General features: G+C 42.9%; 1 protein-coding gene across 1 annotated transcript in view; it reads left to right on the forward strand.

Moving 5' to 3' along the window:
* The window catches only part of LOC124545659 (trypsin delta-like), a 50275-nt gene extending 37262 nt beyond the window's left edge, over positions 1-13013 (forward strand). Inside the window, exon 4 of the mRNA XM_047124607.1 lies at positions 12615-13013. Within this exon, the coding sequence (XP_046980563.1) occupies positions 12615-13013 (399 nt within the window). The remainder of the gene's footprint in view (positions 1-12614) is intronic.
* Positions 13014-23616: the final 10603 nt, after the last annotated feature.

Consider the following 23616-nt stretch of genomic DNA (forward strand, 5'->3'; position numbering starts at 1 on the left):
TGCTCGTGGCAGGATTCGAACCTGCGACCGTAGCGGTCGCGCGGTTCCAAACTGTAGCGCCTAGAACCGCTTGGCCACACCGGCCGGCTTGACTAAATAGAAGCGTGATAACATTCCGGTGACTCTGCACCTTCAATTAAAAGAGTTTATAAGTGGTTTCAAAATTTTCTAAGTGTGCAATATGGGCACAAGTGATGCTGAACATTCCGGACGCCCTGTGGAGGTTAAGACTCCAGAAATGATTAATAAAATCCATGATATCGTGATGGATGACAGAAGAGTTAAGGTGCGTGAGATTTATAGTGCTGTGGGCATCTCGAATGAACGGGTATATAATATTTTGCATAAACATTTGGACATGAGAGAGCTATCCGCAAGATTGCTCACTCTTGACCAAAAACGGAACCGTGTTAAGTGTCGCAAGGATGGTTTGCAGCTGTTCAGGAAGAATCCGCAGCACTTTAAGCGTCGTTTCGTCACTGTGGATGAAACATGGCGACATAACTATACTACTGAGACGAAACAACAAACTAAACCAATGTGTTACCAAGGGAGAATCAGCACCAAAAACGTCGGAGACAATTCCTTCGGCCGGAAAGAATATGGCTACTGTCTTTTGGGATTCGCAAGGGATAATCCTCATCGACTATTTGGGAAGGGGTCAAACTATTACAGGTGCATATTATTCCTCGTTATTGGACCGTTTGAAAACCGAGATGCAAGAGAACGCCGGCGATTGGACCGCAAAAAATGACCTTTTCCATCTCGACAATGCACCAGCACACACCTCAGCAGTTGTGGTCGCAAAATAGGATTCCAACTCGTTTCACATCCACCCTATTCTCCAGACTTGGCTCCCTCGGACTACTATTTGTTTCCCAATTTGAAGAAATGGCTGGCGGGACAAAGATTTTATTCAAACGAGGAGGTGATTGCAGCAACTAATAGCTATTTTGCAGACTTCAACAATTCCTGTTATTCGGAAGGGATCAACAAATTAGAACAGCGTTGGACGAAGTGTATAAGTATAAAAGGAGACTATGTCGAAAAATAAAAAAAGGTTACCCCGAACACGTAAGTAGTTTTTATTTTTGCACGCCCCTTGTAATCCATCGTCCATTCTTATTATTCCCTCTTGGCTCTTGTACATATTGTATATTACCTGTCACTCCCTATAGCTTACCCCTTTCTCTCTCAGAGTTTCGAACATGTTGCAACATTTTGCATTGTCGAAAGCTTTTCCTAGGTCGTCAAATCCAATGACAGTGTCTTGATTTTTCTTTAGTCTTGTCGTTGTTGTTGTGGTCTTCAGTCCTGAGACTGTTTTGATGCAGCTCTCCATGCTACTCTATCCTGTGCAAGCTTCTTCATCTCCCAGTACCTACTGCAACCTACATCCTTCTGAATCTGCTTAGTGTATTCATCTCTTGGTCTCCCTCTACGATTTTTACCCTCCACGCTGCCCTCCAATGCTAAATTTGTGATCCCTTGATGCCTCAAAACATGTCCTACCAACCGATCCCTTCTTCTAGTCAAGTTGTGCCACAAACTTCTCTTCTCCCCAATCCTATTCAATACCTCCTCATTAGTTACGTGATCTACCCACCTTATCTTCAGCATTCTTCTGTAGCACCACATTTCGAAAGCTTCTATTCTCTTCTTGTCCATACTAGTTATCGTCCATGTTTCACTTCCATACAAGGCTACACTCCATACAAAAACTTTCAGAAACGACTTCCTGAACTTAAATCTATACTCGATGTTAACAAATTTCTCTTCTTCAGAAACGATTTTCTTGCCATTGCCAGTCTACATTTTATATCCTCTCTACTTCGACCATCATCAGTTATTTTACTCCCTAAATAGCAAAACTCCTTTACTACTTTAAGTGTCTCATTTCCTAACCTGATTGCCTCAGCATCACCCGACTTAATTCGACTAGATTCCATTATCCTCGTTTTGCTTTTGTTGATGTTCATCTTACATCCTCCTTTCAAGACACTGTCCATTCCGTTCAACTGCTCTTCCAAGTCCTTTGCTGTCTCTGACAGAATTACAATGTCATCGGCGAACCTCAAAGTTTTTACTTCTTGTCCATGAATTTTAATACCTACTCCGAATTTTTCTTTTGTTTCCTTTACTGCTTGCTCAATATACAGATTGAATAACATCGGGGAGAGGCTACAACCCTGTCTCACTCCTTTCCCAACCACTGATCCCTTTCATGCCCCCCGACTCTTATAACTGCCATCTGGTTTCTGTACAAATTGTAAATAGCCTTTCGCTCCCTGTATTTTACCCCTGCCACCTTCAGAATGTGAAAGAGAGTATTCCAGTCAACATTGTCAAAAGCTTTCTCTAAGTCTACAAATGCTAGAAACGTAGGTTTGCCTTTTCTTAATCTTTCTTCTAAGATAAGTCGTAAGGTTAGTATTGCCTCACGTGTTCCAACATATCTACGGAATCCAAACTGATCTTCCCCGAGGTCCGCTTCTACCAGTTTTTCATCTACATCTACATTTATACTCCGCAAGCCACCCAACGGTGTGTGGCGGAGAGCACTTTACGTGCCACTGTCATTACCTCCCTTTCCTGTTCCAGTCGCGTATGGTTCGCGGGAAGTACGACTGTCTGAAAGCCTCCGTGCGCGCTCTAATCTCTCTAATTTTACATTCGTGATCTCCTCGGGAGGTATAAGTAGGGGGAAGCAATATATTCGATACCTCATCCAGAAACGCACCCTCTCGAAACCTGGCGAGCAAGCTACATCGCGATGCAGAGCGCCTCTCTTGCAGAGTCTGCCACTTGAGTTTATTAAACATCTCCGTAACGCTATCACGGTTACCAAATAACCCTGTGACGAAACGCGCCGCTCTTCTTTGGATCTTCTCTATCTCCTCCGTCAAACCGATCTGGTACGGATCCCACACTGATGAGCAATACTCAAGTATAGGTCGAACTAGTGTTTTGTAAGCCACCTCCTTTGTTGATGGACTACATTTTCTAAGCATTCTCCCAATGAATCTCAACCTGGTACCCGCCTTACCAACAAATAATTTTATATGATCATTCCACTTCAAATCGTTCCGCACGCATACTCCCAGATATTTTACAGAAGTAACTGCTACCAGTGTTTGTTCCGCTATCATATAATCATACAATAAAGGATCCTTCTTTCTATGTATTCGCAATACATTACATTTGTCTATGTTAAGGGTCAGTTGCCACTCCCTGCACCAAGTGCCTATCCGCTGCAGATCTTCCTGCATTTCGCTACAATTTTCTAATGCTGCAACTTCTCTGTATACTACAGCATCATCCGCGAAAAGCCGCATGGAACTTCCGACACTATCTACCAGATCCATTCGTCTGTAAAGAATTCGCGTTAGTATTTTGCAGCTGTGACTTATTAAACTGATAGTTAGGTAATTTTCACATCTGTCAACACCTGCTTTCTTTGGGATTGGAATTATTATATTCTTCTTGAAGTCTGAGGGTATTTCACCTGTCTCATACATCTTGCTCACCAGATGGTAGAGTTTTGTCAGGACTGGCTCTCCCAAGGTCGTCAGTAGTTCTAATGGAATGTTGTCTACTCCCGGGGCTTTGTTTCGACTCAGGTCTTTCAGTGCTCTGTCAAACTCTTCACGCAGTATCGTATCTCCCATTTCATCTTCATCTACATCCTCTTCCATTTCCATAATATTGTCCTCAAGTACATCGCCCTTGTATAAACCCTCTATATACTCCTTCCACCTTTCTGCCTTCCCTTCTTTGCTTAGAACTGGGTTGCCATCTGAGCTCTTGATATTCATACAAGTGGTTCTCTTCTCTCCAAAGGTCTCTTTAATTTTCCTGTAGGCAGTATCTATCTTACCCCTAGTGAGACAAGCCTCTACATCCTTACATTTGTCCTCTAGCCATCCCTGCTTAGCCATTTTGCACTTCCTGTCGATCTCATTTTTGAGACGTTTGTATTCCGTTTTGCCTGCTTCATTTACTGCGTTTTATATATTTTCTCCTTTCATCAATTAAATTCAATATTTCTTCTGTTACCCAAAGATTTCTACTAGCCCTCGTCTTTTTACCTACTTGATCGTCTGCTGCTTTCACTACTTCATCCCTCAGAGCTACCCATTCTTCTTCTACTGTATTTCTTTCCCCCATTCCTGTCAAATGTTCCCTTATGCTCTCCCTGAAACTCTCTACAACCTCTCTTTCTTTCAGTTTATCCAGGTCCCATCTCCATAAATTCCCACCTTTTTGCAGTTTCTTCAGTTTCAATCTGCAGTTCATAACCAAGAGATTGTGGTCAGAATCCATATCTGCCCCTGGAAATGTCTTACAATTTAAAACCTGGTTCCTAAATCTCTGTCTTACCATTATATAATCTATCTGATACCTTTTAGTATCTCCAGGATTCTTCCAGGTATACAACCTTCTTTTATGATTCTTGAACCAAGTGTTAGCTATGATTAAGTTATGCTCTGTGCAAAATTCTACAAGGCGGCTTCCTCTTTTATTTCTTCCCCCCAATCCATATTCACCTACTATGTTTCCTTCTCTCCCTTTTCCTACTGACGAATTCCAGTCACCCATGACTATTAAATTTTCGTCTCCCTTCACTACCTGAATAATTGCTTTTATCTCGTCGTACATTTCATCAATTTCTTCATCATCTGCAGAGCTAATTGGCATGTAAACTTGTACTACTGTAGTAGGCATGGGCTTTGTGTCTATCTTGGCCACAATAATGCGTTCACTATGCTGTTTGTAGTAGGTAACCAGCACTCCTATTTTGCTTCCATTATGAACCCCAAATTCAGAATTGCCTCTCGGGTATCTTTACCTTTTCTGAAGCCAAACTGATCGTCATCTAGCACATCCTCAATTTTATTTTCCATACTTCTGTATATTAACCTTTTTAGCAACTTGGATGTATGAGCTGTTAAGCTGATTGTGCGATCATTCTCGCACATGTCAGCTCTTGCAGTCTTCGAAATTGTATGGATGATAGTTTTCCGAAAGTCAGATGGTATGTCGCCCGACTCATACATTCTACACATCAACGTGAAGAGTCGTTTCGTTGCCACTTCCCCCAGTGATTTTAGAAATTCTGATGGAATGTTATCTCTCCCTTCTGCCTTATTTGAGCTTAAGTGCTCCAAAGCTCTCTTAAATTCTGATTCTAGTACTGGGTCTCCTATCACTTCTAAATCGACTTCTGTTTCTTCTTGTATCACATCAGACAAATCTTACCGTCATTGAGGCCTTCAATTTACCCTTTCCATCCATCGCATTTCTCCTCTGCATTCAACAGTGGGATTCCCATTGCCTTTTTTCTGCTGACACTCTTGCTTTTAATATCACCGAAGGTTGTTTTGACTTTCCTATATGCTTTGACTTTCGTATTGTCCTTCCGACACTCTTGTCTTTTTCGATCTCTTCACATTTTTCAAGCAGCCGTTTCGTCTTAGCTTCCCTGCACTTCCTATTTATTTCATTCCTCAGCCACTTGTATTTCTGTATTCTTGAATTTCCTTGAATATTTTTGTGTTTCCTTCATTCATTGATCAACTAAAGTATTTCTTCTGTTACCCTTGGTTTCTTTGTAGTTACGTTCTTTCTACCCTATGTTTTTCGTTCCAACCTCTGTGATTGCCCTTTTTAGAGATGTTCATTCCTCTTTAACTCTACTGCCAACTGAGCTATTCCTGTTTGCCGTATCTATAGCTTTGGAGAACTTTAAGTACGCCTCGTCATCCCTTAGTACTTCGGTATCTCACTTCTTTGCATATTGATTCTTCGTTACTAATCTCAGCATCCCCGTCATCACTACTATAATGTGATCTGAGTCTATATCTTCTCCTGGGTACGCCTTAGAATCCAATATATGATTTTTATCACCTGGTCTTTTACAAGTATACCACCTCCTCTAGTGATTCTTGAATAAAGTATTCGCTGTTGCCAGCTGAAATTTATTACAGAACTCAACCAGTGTTTTTCCTCTCATTCCTTGTCCCAAGGCCATATTTTCCTGTAACCTTTTCTTCTACTCCTTCCCCTACAACTGCATTCCAGTCCCCCGTGACTATTAGATTTTCATCTCCCTTTACATTCCCTTTCAATATCCTCATATACTTTCTCTATATCTTTATCTTCAGTTTAGGATGTCGGCACGTATACCTGAACTATCATTGTCGGTGTTCGTTTGCTATCGATTCTGATAAGAACAACCATATCACTGAACTGTTCACTGTAACACACTCTTTTATCTACCTTTCTACTCACAACGAATCCTACTCCCGTTATACCATATTCTCTGTTGATATAGCTCTACACTCATCTGACCATAAATTCTTGTCTTCTTTCCATTTCACTTCACTGACTCCTGCTATATCTAGATTGAGCCTTTGCATTTCCTTTTTTAGATTTTCTAGGTTCCCTACCACATTCAAACTTCTGACATTCCACTCCCCGACTCGTAGAACGTTATCTTTTCCTTGATTATTCTGTTTTTTTTTTCTTTTCTCATGGTCACATCCCTCTTGACAGTGCCCTCCCAGAGATCCGAATGGGGGCTATTCCAGAATCTTTTGCCAATGGATAGATCATACTGACACTTTTTCATTTAAAGGCCACATGACCTGTGGATACACGTTATATATCTTTAATGCAGTGGTTTCAATTGACTTCTACATCCTCATGCCACTGATCATTGCTGATTCTTCCGCATTTAGGGGCAATTTCCCATCCCAAAGACAAGAGAGTGTCCTTAACCTCTGTCCGCTCCTCCTCCCTCTTTGACAAGGCCGTTGGCAGAGCGAGACTGACTAGTACTCATTATTCAGCTTTCTTTTTTCACGCAGGATGCTCAGTTACGTGTTTTAAACATAATATATCTTTATTTTACCTGTGTTATAACATCTGTAATTAGCTGCTGCCGTCTGTCGAATAGTGGTAGGATTGTTATTTATTCTTTTTTTACATCTCAGAAGTAATTGCTGTATCTGTAACGGGAAGTTACCTCAATGCACGCAAGTTAAACATAGTTGGACTTAGAAGCTTATTATGTCCATCGTTCTGTTGTCATGTCTGTCTACATAAGAGCTTTAATATGTCATAATATGAACAATTAGTGAGTTTAATTAGCTGAGCACTTCATGCAACATGATTTCAGTCAACTTACGTCTCCGTATCTGTTAGCAACCTTCAAGTGTCATATATTGCACACAACTGCCGCTTTAGTATGTTTATGTGAGATGCTGAAACTGAATATATTACTTATGTTATCCTCCGTCCTACCAGGCTTTGGAAGGCCCAACGGTACCGACCGGCCGCCGTGTCATCCTCAGCCCACTGGCGTCACTGGATGAGGATGTGGAGGGTCATGTGGTCAGCACACCGCTCTCCCTGCCCTATGTCAGTTTACGAAACCGGGGCCGCCAATTCTCAATCAAGTAGCTCCTCAGTTTGCCTCACAAGGGCTGAGTGCGCCCCGCTTGCCAACAGCGCTCGTCAGACCGAATTGTCACCCACCCAAGTGCTAACCCAGCCCGACAGCGCTGACCTTCGGTGATCTGACGGGAACCGGTGTTACCATTGCGGAAAGGCCGTTGGCGTTACTTCTGTTACAGTATAACATATTTACACAATTTGCATTGTATGTATCTGTACGACGTGTCCCATAAAAGCTACTCACATGAGTGTGACTATAGCTCGTTCCACACTAGTGCCTACGAGTACATGTAAACCATTATTCCTACGCACTTTGTTTTCTGTCACCGCATCTGTGACTGTTACACGCGCAAATTGCTATTAGATGCAACGTATGGAACATCTGTTATGACTGTCACATGTATTTATCGTCGCAGACGACACACAGCTTAGTAATCGTGAGATTCTAGTCATTATCAATGTGCGTAGACCTCCATCATCATTTTTGGCTGTACCATTAAACAATGATCAGCTGTTCGTTTGCCTCTGCTTAGTACGAATCTGTTGACAGCGTTAACGGCGACTACAGTTTTAGCACGAATTTGTACGTTCCCTAGCATAGCTCATTACAAAAAGCACATACCATCATGCCATAATACATATTATGACGACATAATATACAAAGTGTTTCACGAAGATATGCAAATATTTTGATATGTTATTCTGCAAGTAAGACTAAAGAAAAGCGTTCATATAACCAAAGGTCCGAAAATGTTTAGTTACGGGGTTACGGCTAATAAAAGCTTTTACTTGAAATTTAGCAACTTCGCTAATATGAAGCCATCGCAAAACTGTATTGCAGACACACGCCTGGAACATCTTTTATTAGATTCACCAGACCAATAACAACGAAATAAACGGCAATTGTGCTTTACTTTAATCCCGGACAGTGTTTCGATGGCTTCATATTAGCGAAGTTGCTAAATTTCAGGTAAAATCTTTCATTAACTCCGTAACTAAAAATTTGCGGACCTATGTTTATATGAGCTTTTTTCTTTAGTTTTACTTGTAGAATGACATATTAAAATATTTGTATATCTTCCTGATTCACCCTGCATATTAAAGCATGATGATAGGTAACTGTGCAAATGTTAACCATTTACGTCTTTATGGTATGCGCTTTTTGTAAAGAGTCACTTCACTGTGTTATGGTATACTTTAGTTTCCAGAGTGTTATTCAGAGTTTTATCAACTAACGATAATGATTTCATATTTCGCCTGACATGATACCGTGAATACTGTCATGTGAGTATGTGATACTCCGTTATCTGTGTGTTGGTGTTAGCATTTACATCAGTTAACAGATTCGTGACGGTTTAAGCCTGTAATGTTTGTCACGTATCATTTTATGTTGATCAGACGACTGAAACTGGAGCCGGCCGCTGTGGGCGAGCGGTTCTATGCGCTTCAGTCCGATCGCAGGTTCGAATCCTGCCTCGGGCATGGATGTGTGTGATGTACTTAGGTTGGTTAGGTTTAAGTAGTTCTAAGTGTAGAGGACTGATGACCTCAGATGTTAAGTCCCATAGTAATTCTTCCAATCCATATGTGGCATACAGCAAACCAGTGGTTAACAGTATTGGTTAAAAACAGTCTTGGTTGCAATTTTCTTTTTATTTTTCAACCACGTGTTCTGCCTTATTTAGGTATCTTCAGGTTATCTTTTCTAGATGGACGCGAGAGGCACCAAGATCTGAATAACGCGTCCCGTTCATAGGAGCGAGTAACAGAGTAAGATGGTGGCTCAGGGTAACAAGTCCCATAGTGCTCAGAACCATTTGAACCATTTTTTTGACTGAAACTGGTTGTGTAAATGAAGTATTTTCCGGTAATACGACATTTTTCAAACATATAAGAGATGTGGGGCACCACCTTCTGGAAATATACTGGCATGCATATTACCTTACTGTAAATTGTTCTTCACATGTTTCATTGTCTTGCAGCAAAACGGTGCCCTTGCTCGACTTCCATGGACTGTTGCTTTGGTTCTGGTGTGACGTAGGCCACCCATGTTTCATCGCCCGTAACAATTTGGCTTAAGAAATCATCACCGTCGTTGTGGTACCGCTCAAGGAAAGTCAGTGCACTGTCTAAACGTTTCGTTTTGTGCACATCCGTCAACATTTTCGGTACCCAACGTGCGCACAATTTTCGGTAATTCAAGTGCTCGGTCACAATGCCATACAAAACACAACGAGAAACATTAGCAAAGTCATCCCGCAAGGAGGAAATCGTAAAGCGCCTGTTTTCTCTCACCTTATTGTCCCATTCCTGCACTAAACTTTCATTAACGACCGAAGTACGCCCACTCCGTTGTTCATCATGCACATTTGTGTGGGCATCTTTAAATGCTCTCACCCACTTTCTTACCATTCTATCAATCATAATGTTTTCTCCGTAAACTGCACAGATCTCACGACGAATATCGATCGGTTTTATAGGCCTTTAGCACTAAGAAATCTTGTGACAGCCCGTACTTCACAGTCGGGCCTCGCGGGATTAGCGGAGCGCTCTGGGGCGCTGCAGTCATGGACTGTGCGGCTGGTCCCGGCGGAGGTTCGAGTTCTCCCTCGGGCATGGGTGTGTGTGTTTGTCCTCAGGATAATTTAGGTTAAGTAGTGTGTAAGCTTAGGGACTGATGACCTTAGCAGTTAAGTCCCATAAGATTTCACATACATTTGAACAGTTTTCACAGTCGGCGGAACACACGATTAACGGAGGCATCTTAAACACTCAGTACACAACGTAAACGGAAGGTTCCAAATGATTGGAAAAGAGCACAGGTAGTCCCAGTTTTCAAGAAGGGTCGTCGAGCAGATGCTCAAAACTATAGGCCTATATCCCTGTTGTAGAGTTTTAGAACATGTTTTTTGCTCGCGTATCATGTCATTTGTGGAAACTCAGAATCTACTCTGTAGGAATCAACATGGATTCCGGAAACAGCGATCATGTGAGACCCAACTCGCTTTGTTTGTTCATGAGACCCAGAAAATATTAGATACAGGCTCCCAGGTAGATGCCATTTTCCTTGACTTCCGGAAGGCGTTCGATACAGTTCCGCACTGTCGCCTTATAAACAAAGTAAGAGCCAACGGAATATCAGACAAGCTGTGTGGCTCGACTGAAGAGTTTTTAGCAAACAGAACACAGCATGTTGTTCTCAATGGAGAGACGTCTACAAACGTTAAAGTAACCTGTGGCGTACCACAGGGGAGTGTTATGGGACCATTGCTTTTCACAACAAGAACGGCGCCTTTCGTCAAAGGGTTATTTGGTAAGCGTGATAATGTTACGGAGATGTTTAGCAAACGCAAATGGCAGACTCTGCAAGAGAGACGCTCTGCATCGCGGTGTATTTTGCTGTTCATGTTTCGAGAGGGTGCGTTTCTGGATGAGGTATCATATTGCTTCCCCCTACTTATACCTCCCGAGGAGATCACGAATTAGAAAGATTCGAGCGCGCACAGAGGCTTTCCGGCAGTTGTTCTTCCCGCGAACCATACGGGAGTGGAACAGGAAAGGGAGGTAATGACAGTGGCACGTAGAGTGCCCTCCGCCACACAGCGGTGGGTGGATTGCGGAGTATAAATGTAGATGTAGATGTAGATATTGTACATCCAAAGACAGAAGAATCCAGCTTATAGTAAGTATTGTAGGTACTGCCTAAAAAATGGGGAGAAGGGGGCGAAGCCACGCAACTACGGATATGGTATCAAGTGAGAATTTGAAAAGGGTCAAGACTTGACATTCTAATTACTGCCGCAGTACCCTGTACTGAATGTACAGTGTAAGGAATTGTCTAGTATTACGTACAAGCCAGCTCCATATGCAGAAGACTTATTGGGAGAACAACTGTGTGGATGCAGGAATTATTGGTCAACAACAGATCATATTTGTCCTGAGGCAAGTACATGAACAGAAATGAGATAGTAAAACTGAGCTTCATAGCCTCTACGTGGACTTCAGGCAGGCCATTGGGAGTCTTAACAAGGAGAAAATGCTACATGATTGGTATACCATCTACGAGGGGCGGTCAATAAGTAATGCAACACGTCTTTTTCTCGGCCAATTTCGGTTGAAAACATACGGAATTTGTTGTAGGACATCGTGGAATATTTCTGCTTCAGTCTCTATAGTTTCGAGCGCGCACGGAGGCTTTCCGGCAGTCGTTCTTCCCGCGAACCATACGCGAGTGGAACAGGAAAGGGAGGTAATGACAGTGGCACGTAAGGTGCCCTCTGCCACACACCGTGGGGTGGCTTGCGGAGTATAAATGTAGATGTAGATTATCCACTTACTGCACTAAACTTTCATTAACGACCGAAGGACGCCCACTCCGTTGTTCATCATGCACATTTGTGCGGCCATCTTTAAATGCTCTCACCCACTTTCGTAGCATTCCATCACTGATAATGTTTTCTCCGTAAACTGTACAGATCTCACGATGAATATCGATCGCTTTTATAGGCCTTTAGCACTAAGAAATCTTATAACAGCCCGTACTTCACAGTCGGCGGGACTCACGACTATCGGAGGCATCTTAAACACTCAGTACACAACGTAAACAAGGAAGAATCAGACTGTAATGGCGTCAGTGCGTAGAGTAAGGTACAGGCTTTCATGTAAAAATTATTGAGATATCTTAGAACGTTTTTTTTTAATTTCAAAACGGTACTTACTTAAAAAACACGCCGCGTACCTTGTCCTTCATACAGCATATGAGCACTTACTTTTTTTGTCGTTATCAGATTTGATTCAAATGTTTTTTATTTCAGTCTTTGATCAAAATATGAATTCTTTCGACGATGACCGGTTTCAGTCCGTAATGACCATCCTCAGATCTTTTTTACACCTAAAGTGATTAGGCCATCATGGCATCGTCAAAACATATAAGTATTGCCATTATGGCCTAATAACTTTAGGACATGGTGTATAAAAGATCTGAGGATGGTCTTTACGGACTGAAACCGGTCATCGTCTAAAGAATTCATATTGTGATCAAAGACTGAAGTTAAAAAAAAAAAAAAAAAAAAAAAAAAAAAAAAAAAAAAAAAAAAAATCTCACCCTCATTTTCAGCAACCAGATTTTTAATGTCTGCGACGCTTACGTTGCGCAGGTTGCTGAGCCCTTCCCGCTGGGCCCCACAGTGCAGCCCGTGGTCCTGCCCGGTGAGGGCTACGACCCTCCGGTAGGGCTGCCCGTCACCGCCACCGGCTGGGGCGCCACCCAGGACGGCGGGGCGGCGGAGGAGCTGCAGAGCGCCGACCTCGAGGTGCTGGACCGGTCCGAGTGCGAGGCGCGCCTGGGCCAAGTCCACCACGTGACGGCCAGCATGCTGTGCGCCGGACACCCCAGCCGCGCCGTCTGCCACGGCGACTCGGGGAGCGCGCTCGTGCACGCCGGCACGCAGCTGGGCGTCGTCTCCTGGGGGAACTCCAGCTGCCTCGGCCCGGTCGCCGTCTACGGCAACGTGGCCAGCGCCAGGGCCTGGATCAGGGACACTACTGGAGTCTAGCGTGCCGCTTCCGCTCTCCAGCCCTTCGTGGCACGTTCCTGAGTACAAACTGAAGTCCAGCTGTGTTGAGTGGCTTTCTTTGTGTTTTTTTTAAATACATACTTATCTTGCATATTGGACAATGTAAATGAGGGATATGAATATGTTAATTAAAAATAGGTAACTTAATTTTCTAAAGGCAATTCATGTAACTAAATGTCTAAAACTGAGTACAAACTGAAGTCGAGCTGTGTTGAGTGGCTTACTTTGTGTTTTTTAAATAAATACTTATTTTCCATATTGGACCATGTAAATGAAGGATATGAATATGTTAATTAAAAAAAGGTAACTTTATTTCGTAAAGGCAATTCATGTAACTAAATGTCTAAAATCACTAGGCCCCAGTTACAGGTCCACCTCCGCAGGGTAGCGGTACCATTACCGCCTACCAAAAAAATGGTTCAAATGGCTCTGAGCACTGTGGGACTTAACATCTGTGGTCATCAGTCCCCTAGAACTAAGAACTACTTAAACCTAACTAACCTAAGGACATCACACACATCCATGCCCGAGGCAGGATTCGAACCTGCGACCGTAGCAGTCGCACGGTTCCGGACTGCGCGCCTAGAACCGCGAGACCACCGCGGCCGGCCATGGATGTGTGTGATGTCTTTAGCCATTTGGTTCCAGACTGGAGCGCCTAGAACCCCTCGTCCACTCGGGCCGGCTTACCGCCTACCGCCGGCCGCAGTGGCCGTGCGGTTAAAGGCGCTGCAGTCTGGAACCGCAAGACCGCTACGGTCGCAGGTTCGAATCCTGCCTCGGGCATGGATGTTTGTGATGTCCTTAGGTTAGTTAGGTTTAACTAGTTCTAAGTTCTAGGTTACTAATGACCTCAGCAGTTGAGTCCCATAGTGCTCAGAGCCATTTGAACCATTTTTTACCGCCTACCACGCAGGGATCCCAGGTTCGATTCCCGGCAGGGGACTGGGTGTTGTCTGTCCTTCTCTCTCTGTATGTCAATGATGTGTCATCGGTCCTGACCTACTGCAAATATCATGTGTATGCTGATGGCCTTCAATTGTATCTTAGTGCGAAACCAAACAATCATAAGAAAGCTATTGAAAATTTCAATACTGACCTCGATGCACTATCAAAAAACTAAGCCCATCTAAAATCCAAGTAGTACTTGTTGGTCACTCTAAGCTCATTAGCCCAAAACATCGGGAATCCGTACCATCTCTTATCCTAAATGGAACAAATATTAACTTCTCTCCCTCAGCAAAGAGTTTAGGAGTAATAATATATGAAAATCGAAATTGGACAGAGCACGTAACTGCAGTGTGCAAAAAAGCATCAGCATCCCAAGATTTTAAACATGGCTGAAACAGCAACTGTTGAAATTCTTCACGATAAAGGATGTCAACAAAAATAGTTGCAGGATAAAAATTTATTAAAATTCTTGACCAAGGTTTCGGTATATATAAATATACCTTCATCAGAAGTAAAAAATCTAAAATTACATCATGCAATGGAGATTAATAAAACAATTGTGCCAAAGGCGTCGTCAGTAATTAAGACATCTTCTCCATTTGTACAACATCACTATAGGGACAGGCACTGTTCGCATTGACCCTGTGCCTGTAGTCATGTTGTACAAATGGAGAAGATGTCTTAATTACTGACGACGCCTTTGGCACAATTGTTTTATTAATCTCCATTGCATGATGTAATTTTAGATTTTTTACTTCTGATGAAGGTATATTTATATATACCCAAACCTTGTTCAAGAATTTTAATAAATTTTTATCCTGCTACTGTTTTGGCTGTCATCCTTTGTCATCAGCATCCATTCATAGCCTACAAAAATATAAAAAAACTCTTCCCTTTCGATCTGAAAAAGAAATTACTACAAACGCTTATACTCCCAATCATTGACTACAGCGATATTATCCTACAAGGCCTCTCTCAGGAAAATTCGCGACGTCTGGAACTGGTTGTGAATGCCTGCGTCCGATATATCTGTGACGTTCTACTTTTTGATCACATTTCACCAGCATATGCAAAATTGTCCTGGCTGCGTGCAGACTCTGTCTCATCTACTGCCTTATAAATAAATGTACACTGTCCCTCATATCTCTCCTCGTCCTTAACGCTTATGTCGGAACAACATGACAGAAACACACGATCCCATCATAATAAAATCCTCTCTGTTCCACTGCATCGCTCAGTCACCTTCTCCAAGTCCTTTACAGTAGCGGGAACCCGACTCTGGAATAACCTCCCTCGTTATGTTAGAGAACTTAAAAACATGTCCGGCTTCAAAAAACAGTTATGACGTATCTACTTAAGCAACATTAATGTCTTCCTCTGTACATGAATGCACTTCACCTCATTACTCCCCTCTTTCCCCCTCCTTAAATCTCCCTTCCCCAAAACTCGCTATACTAGTAAACATCTACTTTACACACCGTACATCAGCACAAATCTTCATTACTAGTGCCAATTTTTCTCATGTTTATCATTATTATTTGATTTTTTTACTGTTATTATTAATGCTTTTATCATAATTTGTATGTATAGCACCCGATGTAAAAATACAGCCAGCATTTACTTTATTAGGTCTTAGTCATTACTCTTTATTCATAAAGAGTAATCTAATTTTCTTATTTAAACTATTGTCATGATGTAACTTTGATGTGTGAAATGCTACATGTGTGGAACACTGGTCCGATGTAAGAGAGGGCATGATGGCCCAAATCTGATCAGGTTAAATAAATAAATCATTGACTCGCAAGTCGCCGATGTGGCCTCACCTAAAAAGACTTGCAATGCGGCGGCAGAACTCCCCCAAATGGGGCCCTCCCGGCCAACAATGCGATACGATCATTTCATTTATAGGTTGGCTTAGACAGCCACCAAAAAACACAATTTTAGTGCCATACGCGTTTCGCCTTTATTTTCTGCAAGGCATCATCAGTGGCAGGTTGCGTAGACAGTTTCTTACATATTACTCTCCTGTTGCATTTTTGGTGTTGTTCTTCTTCCTATGAGCGCCAATTTGCTGTTTTTTACGCATTCCACAGCACTATGCACTGAGTTAATCGATCAACAACGAACTTCAACGGATGTTTTACGACGTCCGCCCCGAGCAGATGCAACGAACAAAAATCGAACAAAATGAGTAAAAAAAAAAAATGGATAGAGCGTCTGCCATGTAAGGAGATCGGCACACATTTTCAGCTGTCCACATCGAGGTATATCAACAACACCTGTCGGCAGCTGAGGGTTTCAGTTAGTCATCATACTTATTAATGTTTTCAAGAAATATTTTTAAAAAGAAGGCGACCCCTCGCGATAAGTGGGAAATTCGTGTTCGACTCTCGGATAGGCACAAATTTTTACTGTCGTCATTCCATTTACAGCTGATGGTCGTCCATATTCGCAACTGCGAATGCATTTCATGTGCCTAATTTCTAGTTTATCACTCTTCCCTACAAAGGCCATTGTTTCGTATCCACTATACCAGGGCCGGCCAAACGCTGCACAGTGTGCAGACGTGCGGAAGTGCTGCACATGTGCGCACGTGTGCGACAGCGACATTAGACATCTGTCCTAAATGAACGGCGGCGGCTCCACTTCCCTGTTTATGTGGTACAAGCAAGATCGCATCATACCCAGTCTCGTTTACCCCTGGTAACCGTATCCTTAACAGAGAAGTACTGAGAAATGGCAGTTACTGTGAAAAAGCAAAGGACGGGAGATCCATGTTCTCAGTCGTTTAAAAATGACTGGGAACTGCAAATCTTTTTTGTAGCCGTTGGTGAAAACTCACAATGCTTGCTGGGCCGCCGAATAATAGGCGGCCAGCGTAAGTTTTCAATTGAAAGACACTACAATACATATCACAAAGACGAGTGTAGTGTACTCAACGGTGCAGAACGACAAGCAAAATTAAATGTCCTTAAGAAAATGGATGCGACACGTCAACTCGATTATCATTTCTCATGACCAGTGATAAACATGTTTGGATTTATTCCTTTCATAATTAAAAATTATTGTTTACTAACTATGCATTATTGCCTCATTCTGCTTCATGTTACATTATTATCAGGAAAGTTGGTCATTAAACTGATTGTTCCAATGTATATTTACATTTAGGGTTTTTTTTTATGTGTGAAGGGCTACGCTCAGCTGAAGTCGATAAAACATAACATTCATCTAATTGTCGGTTATCATGCAGATTTCAGACGTAACTGATGAAAGATATAGCAATAATGGTATTGAAATAACAGGTGATCATCGAGAGGTCTGTTGTTATCATTGGGCCGGCCGCAGTGGCCATGCGGTTCTAGGCGCTACAGTCTGGAACCGCGCGACCCCTACGGTCGCAGGTTCGAATCCTGTCTCGGGCATGGATGTGTGTGATGTCCTTAGGTTAGTTAGGTTTAAGTAGTTCGAAGTTCTAGGGGACTGATGACCAAAGAAGTTAAGTCCCATAGTGCTCAGAGCCATTTGATTTTGTTGTTATCATTCTGTGCAGAGGTCAGTGAGACAGAAATTATGTGGGTGTAACTGAGGGCACCGAGAATTAGTTATAGGAAACCTTGCATTAGTTTAATGTTATTTGAAATCATGATTAAGGTTCGTTGGAAGTCGCAAAGCGCTCTCTTTCTTAAATACTAGATCAAAAACGTTACGCGTATTTACGTGCCGTCAGTCAAGCTGCCTTAATAAAAACCCACGGTTGTTAACTGTATCACTTGTCTCACTGGGTTAAACTGTTACAATAAAAGTAGACGTCTCAGAGTAGACTGTGACAGTATTTGAAATGTTTAATATGCGAAATACTTTCCCACGGTTGGCTTGCAAGCTGTGGTAAGAGCACTAGAATGCGCCGGTGCAGAGTATCCCAGCAAGCGGATAAAGCATCTGTGCGTAGAAACGTGCACTACATGAACGGTGACGGCTGCGGCGTGCACGCTGTGACCCGGAAGTTGCACATGAGCAGGAGCACCGCACGCGTGCGGAATTTCTGGCCGGCCCTGCATTATGCTGTCCTCTGATGGGACTACTATTAATTTAAAACTCGGATCTTTTTATCATTATCACACTGGCAAAGTTAAGTCTGTTTCTCCGACATATCACTGGACACTCGTATTGTCTGTCAATGTGAACTGCACTCACCGAGTAAGTTTCCACTGGTGGAGAGCTGGCTAGTGGTGCAGACTGCAGCCCGCCAGTAGCTGTAGTGTCCTTCGTTTGTACTGCCGGGTTAGGATGCGCAGGACTTTTGCCAGAGAAGTTAGGTCGATGAAGGCGCCCAACAGGACGTGTTATTCGATGCTGGTGATGCGTGGGAGTTACCACCAGGACGCGACGAGTCGGTGGCGGTCCTTCCCGGCTGCTGCTACCCAGAATTCCAAATTTCTCTATCAACAGCGCTCGGCTGCTACTTTACCACACGAACTCTGCGTCTTGTTGTTCGTTACTCGCGACGTCGGTCGCCCGGCTGGTAGCATCAGGACACTGCACGTTGTAGCCGTTGTTCGCTGGCCACGCGACGAGAGCGTGATCCTTCACTGGAATCACTCACTCTCCTCTCAAACTGTGCATCAATCGACGTCTGTTCTTGCGTTTCGTGGTCACGGCCGCCACGAGCAGCTCCACGTGACCATCTTTCTATTGTTTAATTTTTTTTTACCATACAACACCGGTAATCAGTTACGTATGGTAATCCGGCCTGACCGTATCAGACTTCCTTTCCAGAGGTGTACACAACAACGAATTTGAATTACTTCAGTGAACTAATCAGATGGACTTACTGCAGGCTCAGAAGTAGATAGAGACAAAATTTCAATTATTTGTTTATCACCTGTTCCACAAACTTCTGTGCCTTCGAAAATTAAAGAAAGCCAGTTTGTGTATCTGATCTTGACTATAACGATATCGATTGATGACCCACTTCAAATCCAGTCCAAATACATACATTTACGCGACACACTGTGATGCGTAAATTGTTACCGTTTGACAGTTCTAGCGACACTAGCGCTCCAAGCGGTGAGAAAGCGAACAGTCATATGTGTCGGAAGCATAATGTGTTTTCTTAATTATTTTCTACTTAATTATCGAAATAGTTGTTATATTTTTGCTTTCTGTGCGTTACTTACCAAGAGACGTGAATTATCTTGAAATAAATATAAAATGACATAAGCGGCAACTTATCCACGCAGAAATACTTTCGAATACGTATATACACACATCAAAAAGAGTTTGTCACCCTGGTTCCCAGAACCCCTGAAGATAAACGTTGACTCTGGATATTGTACCACAGACACAGTCCCTTTGACTGATCAGAGATATTACTAAACCTACCCAAAGATGTAAACAACCATGCATGAACAGCGCCTATTAGACGGAGGGGATCCGACAGCCGATCAGTTCCAGTCATTCCACCAGGAAGGAGGTATCCAGATCGTGTTGTCTGTAGCTCAACCATGCCTAGACGGTCAATAACGCGGTTCAATCGCGTCCGCGTTTTTGCTTTGTGCTAGGAAGGGCTCTCAGCAAGGGAACTGTCCAAGCATCTCGAAGTGAACCAAAGCGATGTTGTTCGGACATGGAGGAGATACAGACAGACAGACAGACAGGAACTATCTATGACATGCCTCGCACAGGCCGCCAAAGCGCTACTACTGCCGTGGATGACCGCTACCTACGGATTATGGCTCGGAGGAACCCTGACAGCAACGCCACCATGTTGAATAATGCCTTTCGTGTAGCCACACGACATCGTGTTACTGCTCACACTATGCGCAATAGGCCGCATGATGCACAACTTCACTTCCGACACCCATCTTTGCAACCACGACACCATGCAGCGCGGTACAGATGGGCCCAACAACATGCCGAATGGACCGCTCAGGACTGGCATCACGTTCTCTCCACCGATGAGTGTCGCATATGCCTTCAACCAGACAATCGTCGGAGACCTGTTTGGAGGCAGCTCGGTCAGGCTGAACGCCTTAGACACACCGTCCAGCGAGTGCAGCAAGGTGGAGGTTCCCTGCTGTTTTGGGGTGGCATTATGTGGAGCCGACGTACACCGCCGGTGGTCATGAAAGGCGTCGTAAGAGCTGCACGATACGTGAATGCCATCCTCCGACCGACAGTGCAACCAAATCGGCAGCATATTGGCGAGGCACTCGCGCGCCCATCGTGCACATCTGGGGAATGACTTCCATCAGGATAACGACATCGCTCGACTAGAGTGGCCAAACACTATCGAACATGCCTGGGATATATTGAAAACGGCTGTTTATGGACCACGTGACCCACCAACCACTCTGACGGATCTACGCCGAATCGCCGTTGAGGAGTGGGACAATCTGGACCAACAGTGCCTTGATAAACTTGTGGATAATATGGCACGACGAATACAGCCATGCATCAATGCAAGATGACGTGCTACTGGGTATTAGAGGTACCTCTGAAGGTCTCTCTGTATGGTGGTACAACATGCAGTGTAAGGTTTCCATGAGTAATAAAACGGGCGGAAATGATGTTTATGTTGATCTCTTTTCCAGTTTTCTGTAAAGGTTCCGGAACTCTCGGAACCGAGGTGATGCAAAACTTATTTTGATGTGTGTATTTTCAGCTTACTCGTCTGACAGCAAGAGAATATAACCACGTATTTCATTCATGAGAAGAATATATTTCTGTCGTTTCTTGTTTCTATCATATATACTTTCCTTGATACTTAAAAATTTTTGTGGAGTCTAATGATTCGCCACTTTTTACATTTCACTTTATTTCCTAATATACGAATATTTTTGTAAGTGTAATTACTTTTGCTTCAAATGCGAATCTGCTGTAGATTCTTGCCGTTTGCAGCTCAGTTTTAGCAACAAGTGTGCAATTGTGTTCTTCTGTGTTGGGAAACAGTTTTATTACTTTTGATGACTTATTGTTATCACACCTGTGCGGTTTTCCCTTAAGCTACTGGTGTGGTGGCTTATTTAGTGCGTTAAATAATATAGGTATTACATTCCATATAAGTTCCCTAGATTCCACATTCACTGATTTGGCTAACAGTGTAGCGAACAAAACTCTGCTTTGCAGGGTAGATATACGACATCTTTCTGCAAAAAGACAGGTCTATCGCTGTTTACTAGCAACTTTTTCTTATTAAAGGAAAACGACTTCGTTAAGTACCTCTGTGTTAGAAGAATCGCAAATAAACCGTCCTTTAATGTACTGTTTCGTACCTCCCGGATCCTTAGGATATTAAAGAATAACAAATTTAGCGTCATTTTTAGCTATTTTCGATTTGTATTGCTATGTATATATATTGTAAAAACTATATTAGAAATCAATATAAACGTCATTATTAGCACCCATTCGATATAGAATTCAGAACTGTTTCTTGCTGGCCACTTGGGGCTCTGCTAAGACTGTGGGTAACAAAAACGCCTCGGAGTGCCGCAACTGTTATGTTTTGCTTCAGACTTCAATAACTTCCAATAATTTTCAAGGAGACTTGACCCTCAAAATTAATCTTCTTCTGATGAATGCAGATTAAGATCATAGTTCTCAAAATATTCAATCACGTTAAAATCCTTTAGGGTAACTAAATAAAGTTTCTCATTCAAAGATTCATTTTATTACAACGCACGTTATACACTGAAGAGTCAAAGAAACTGGTACACCTGCCTAATATCGTGTACGGTCCCCTCGAGCACGCAGAAGTGCCGCAAGACGGCATGGACTCGACTAATTTCTGAAGTAGTGCTGGAGGTAACTGACACCATCAGTGCTGCAACGCTGTCCGTAAATCCGTAAGAGTACGAAGGGCTGGAGATCTGTTCTGAACACCAAGTAGCAAAGCGTCCCAGATATGCTCAATATTGTTCATGTCTGATGAATATGGTGGCCAGCGGAACTGTTTAAACTTAGAAGAGTGTTCCTGGATCCACTCTGTAGCAATCTGGGCGTGTGGGGCGTCGCATTGTCCTACTGGAATTGTCCAAGTCCGTCGGAATGCACAATGGACATGAATGGATGCAGGTGATCAGACAGGATGGTTACCTACGTGTCACCTGTCAGTCGTATCTAGACCTATCACGGGTACTATATCTCTCCAACTGCACACGCCCCACACCATTACAGAGCCTCCGGCAGTCTGAACAGTCCCCCGCTGACATGCAGGGTCCAGGGATTTATGAGATTGTCTCCATACCTGAACGCGTCCAGCCACTCGATACAATTTGAAACGAGAATCGTCCGACCGGGCAACATGTTTCCAGTCATTAACAGTCCAATGTCGATGTTGACGGACCCAGACAAGGTGTAAAGTTTTGCGTCGTGCAGTTCTCAAGTGTACACGAGTGGGCCTTCGGCTCCGAAAGCCCATATCGATGACGTTTCGTTGAATGGTTGACATGCTGACTCTTGTTGATGGCCTAGCTTTGAAATCTGCAGGGTGGCACTTCTGTCACGTTGAACGATCCTCTTCAGTCGTCGTTGGTCCCATTCTTGTGGGATCTTTTTCCGGCGACAGCGATGTCGAGGGTTTGATGTTTTACTGGATTCATGATATTCAACGTACACTCGTGAAATTGTCGTATTGGAAAATTCGCAGTTCATCGCTACCTCAGAGATGCTGTGTCCCATCGCTCTTGCGCCACTATAACACCACATTCAACCTCACCTAATCTTGGTAACCTGCCATTGTAGCAGCAGTAACCAATCTAACAACTGTACCAGACAGTGGTTGTCTTATATAGGCGCTGCCGACAGCAGCGCCGTTTTCTGCCTGTTTGCGTATGTCTGTATTTGAATAAGCATACCTATACCAGTTTCTTTGGCGCTTCAGTGTATATCAACAGCGAAAATGTAGTAAGCGATAAACTTCTTTCCTTTCATCATTTTGTGGGGAGCGACAGCGAGAAAAAGTTTTATCTGAGATTGCGTGAAAAGTCTATTGGAAGTCGCTAGGTGCTGTCATTCTGAAGTGGTGGGTGAATGAAGTCCAGGTATTTACACGCCGTCAAGAAAGACGCATAGTTTTATTGTGGTAAATTTTCAAGATGAGACTGTATCTGTTAATGAGTATAGTGTGATAGCATTTTAAAGTTTTAAGTGTGGACAATAATTACGCGAGATATTGATTGTCAAATGTTTGTTTCCCCTGGATAAGCAAAATACAAGTGGTACAGGGATCCGGGTTCTGAGATAGTGGCTTAGAATTGTAGATAAAATGTGTAATCTTAAAGGTTTAACACATTAAGTTAAGTATCAAAGTTAAACTTTGTACACGTCTTGTGGAAGTTTAACTGACAACAGGCAAATTACCCAGACGGTATCGATCCAGTATCTGAGAACAACAGCACTAAGCGACTTCCATCAACTTTGTACATAATTTCAAAGCATTTCTAAAAATTTTCTCGCTGACGCTCTCTTCAAAATAATGAAAGGAAAAAATCGTTTACTACATTCTCTCTGTTCACGTAGTAATACTTTAGCATCAGGTATGATGTTTTTATTTTTTACTTATTTGCTCCTAACTCTATTTGCAATACACTTTGTTGGCGGTGTCCACATATAGCACTGAATTAACTCTCAG

The sequence above is a fragment of the Schistocerca americana genome, chromosome 8 (genome assembly GCF_021461395.2).
Source record: "Schistocerca americana isolate TAMUIC-IGC-003095 chromosome 8, iqSchAmer2.1, whole genome shotgun sequence".
Classification (NCBI taxonomy): Eukaryota; Metazoa; Arthropoda; class Insecta; order Orthoptera; family Acrididae; genus Schistocerca; species Schistocerca americana.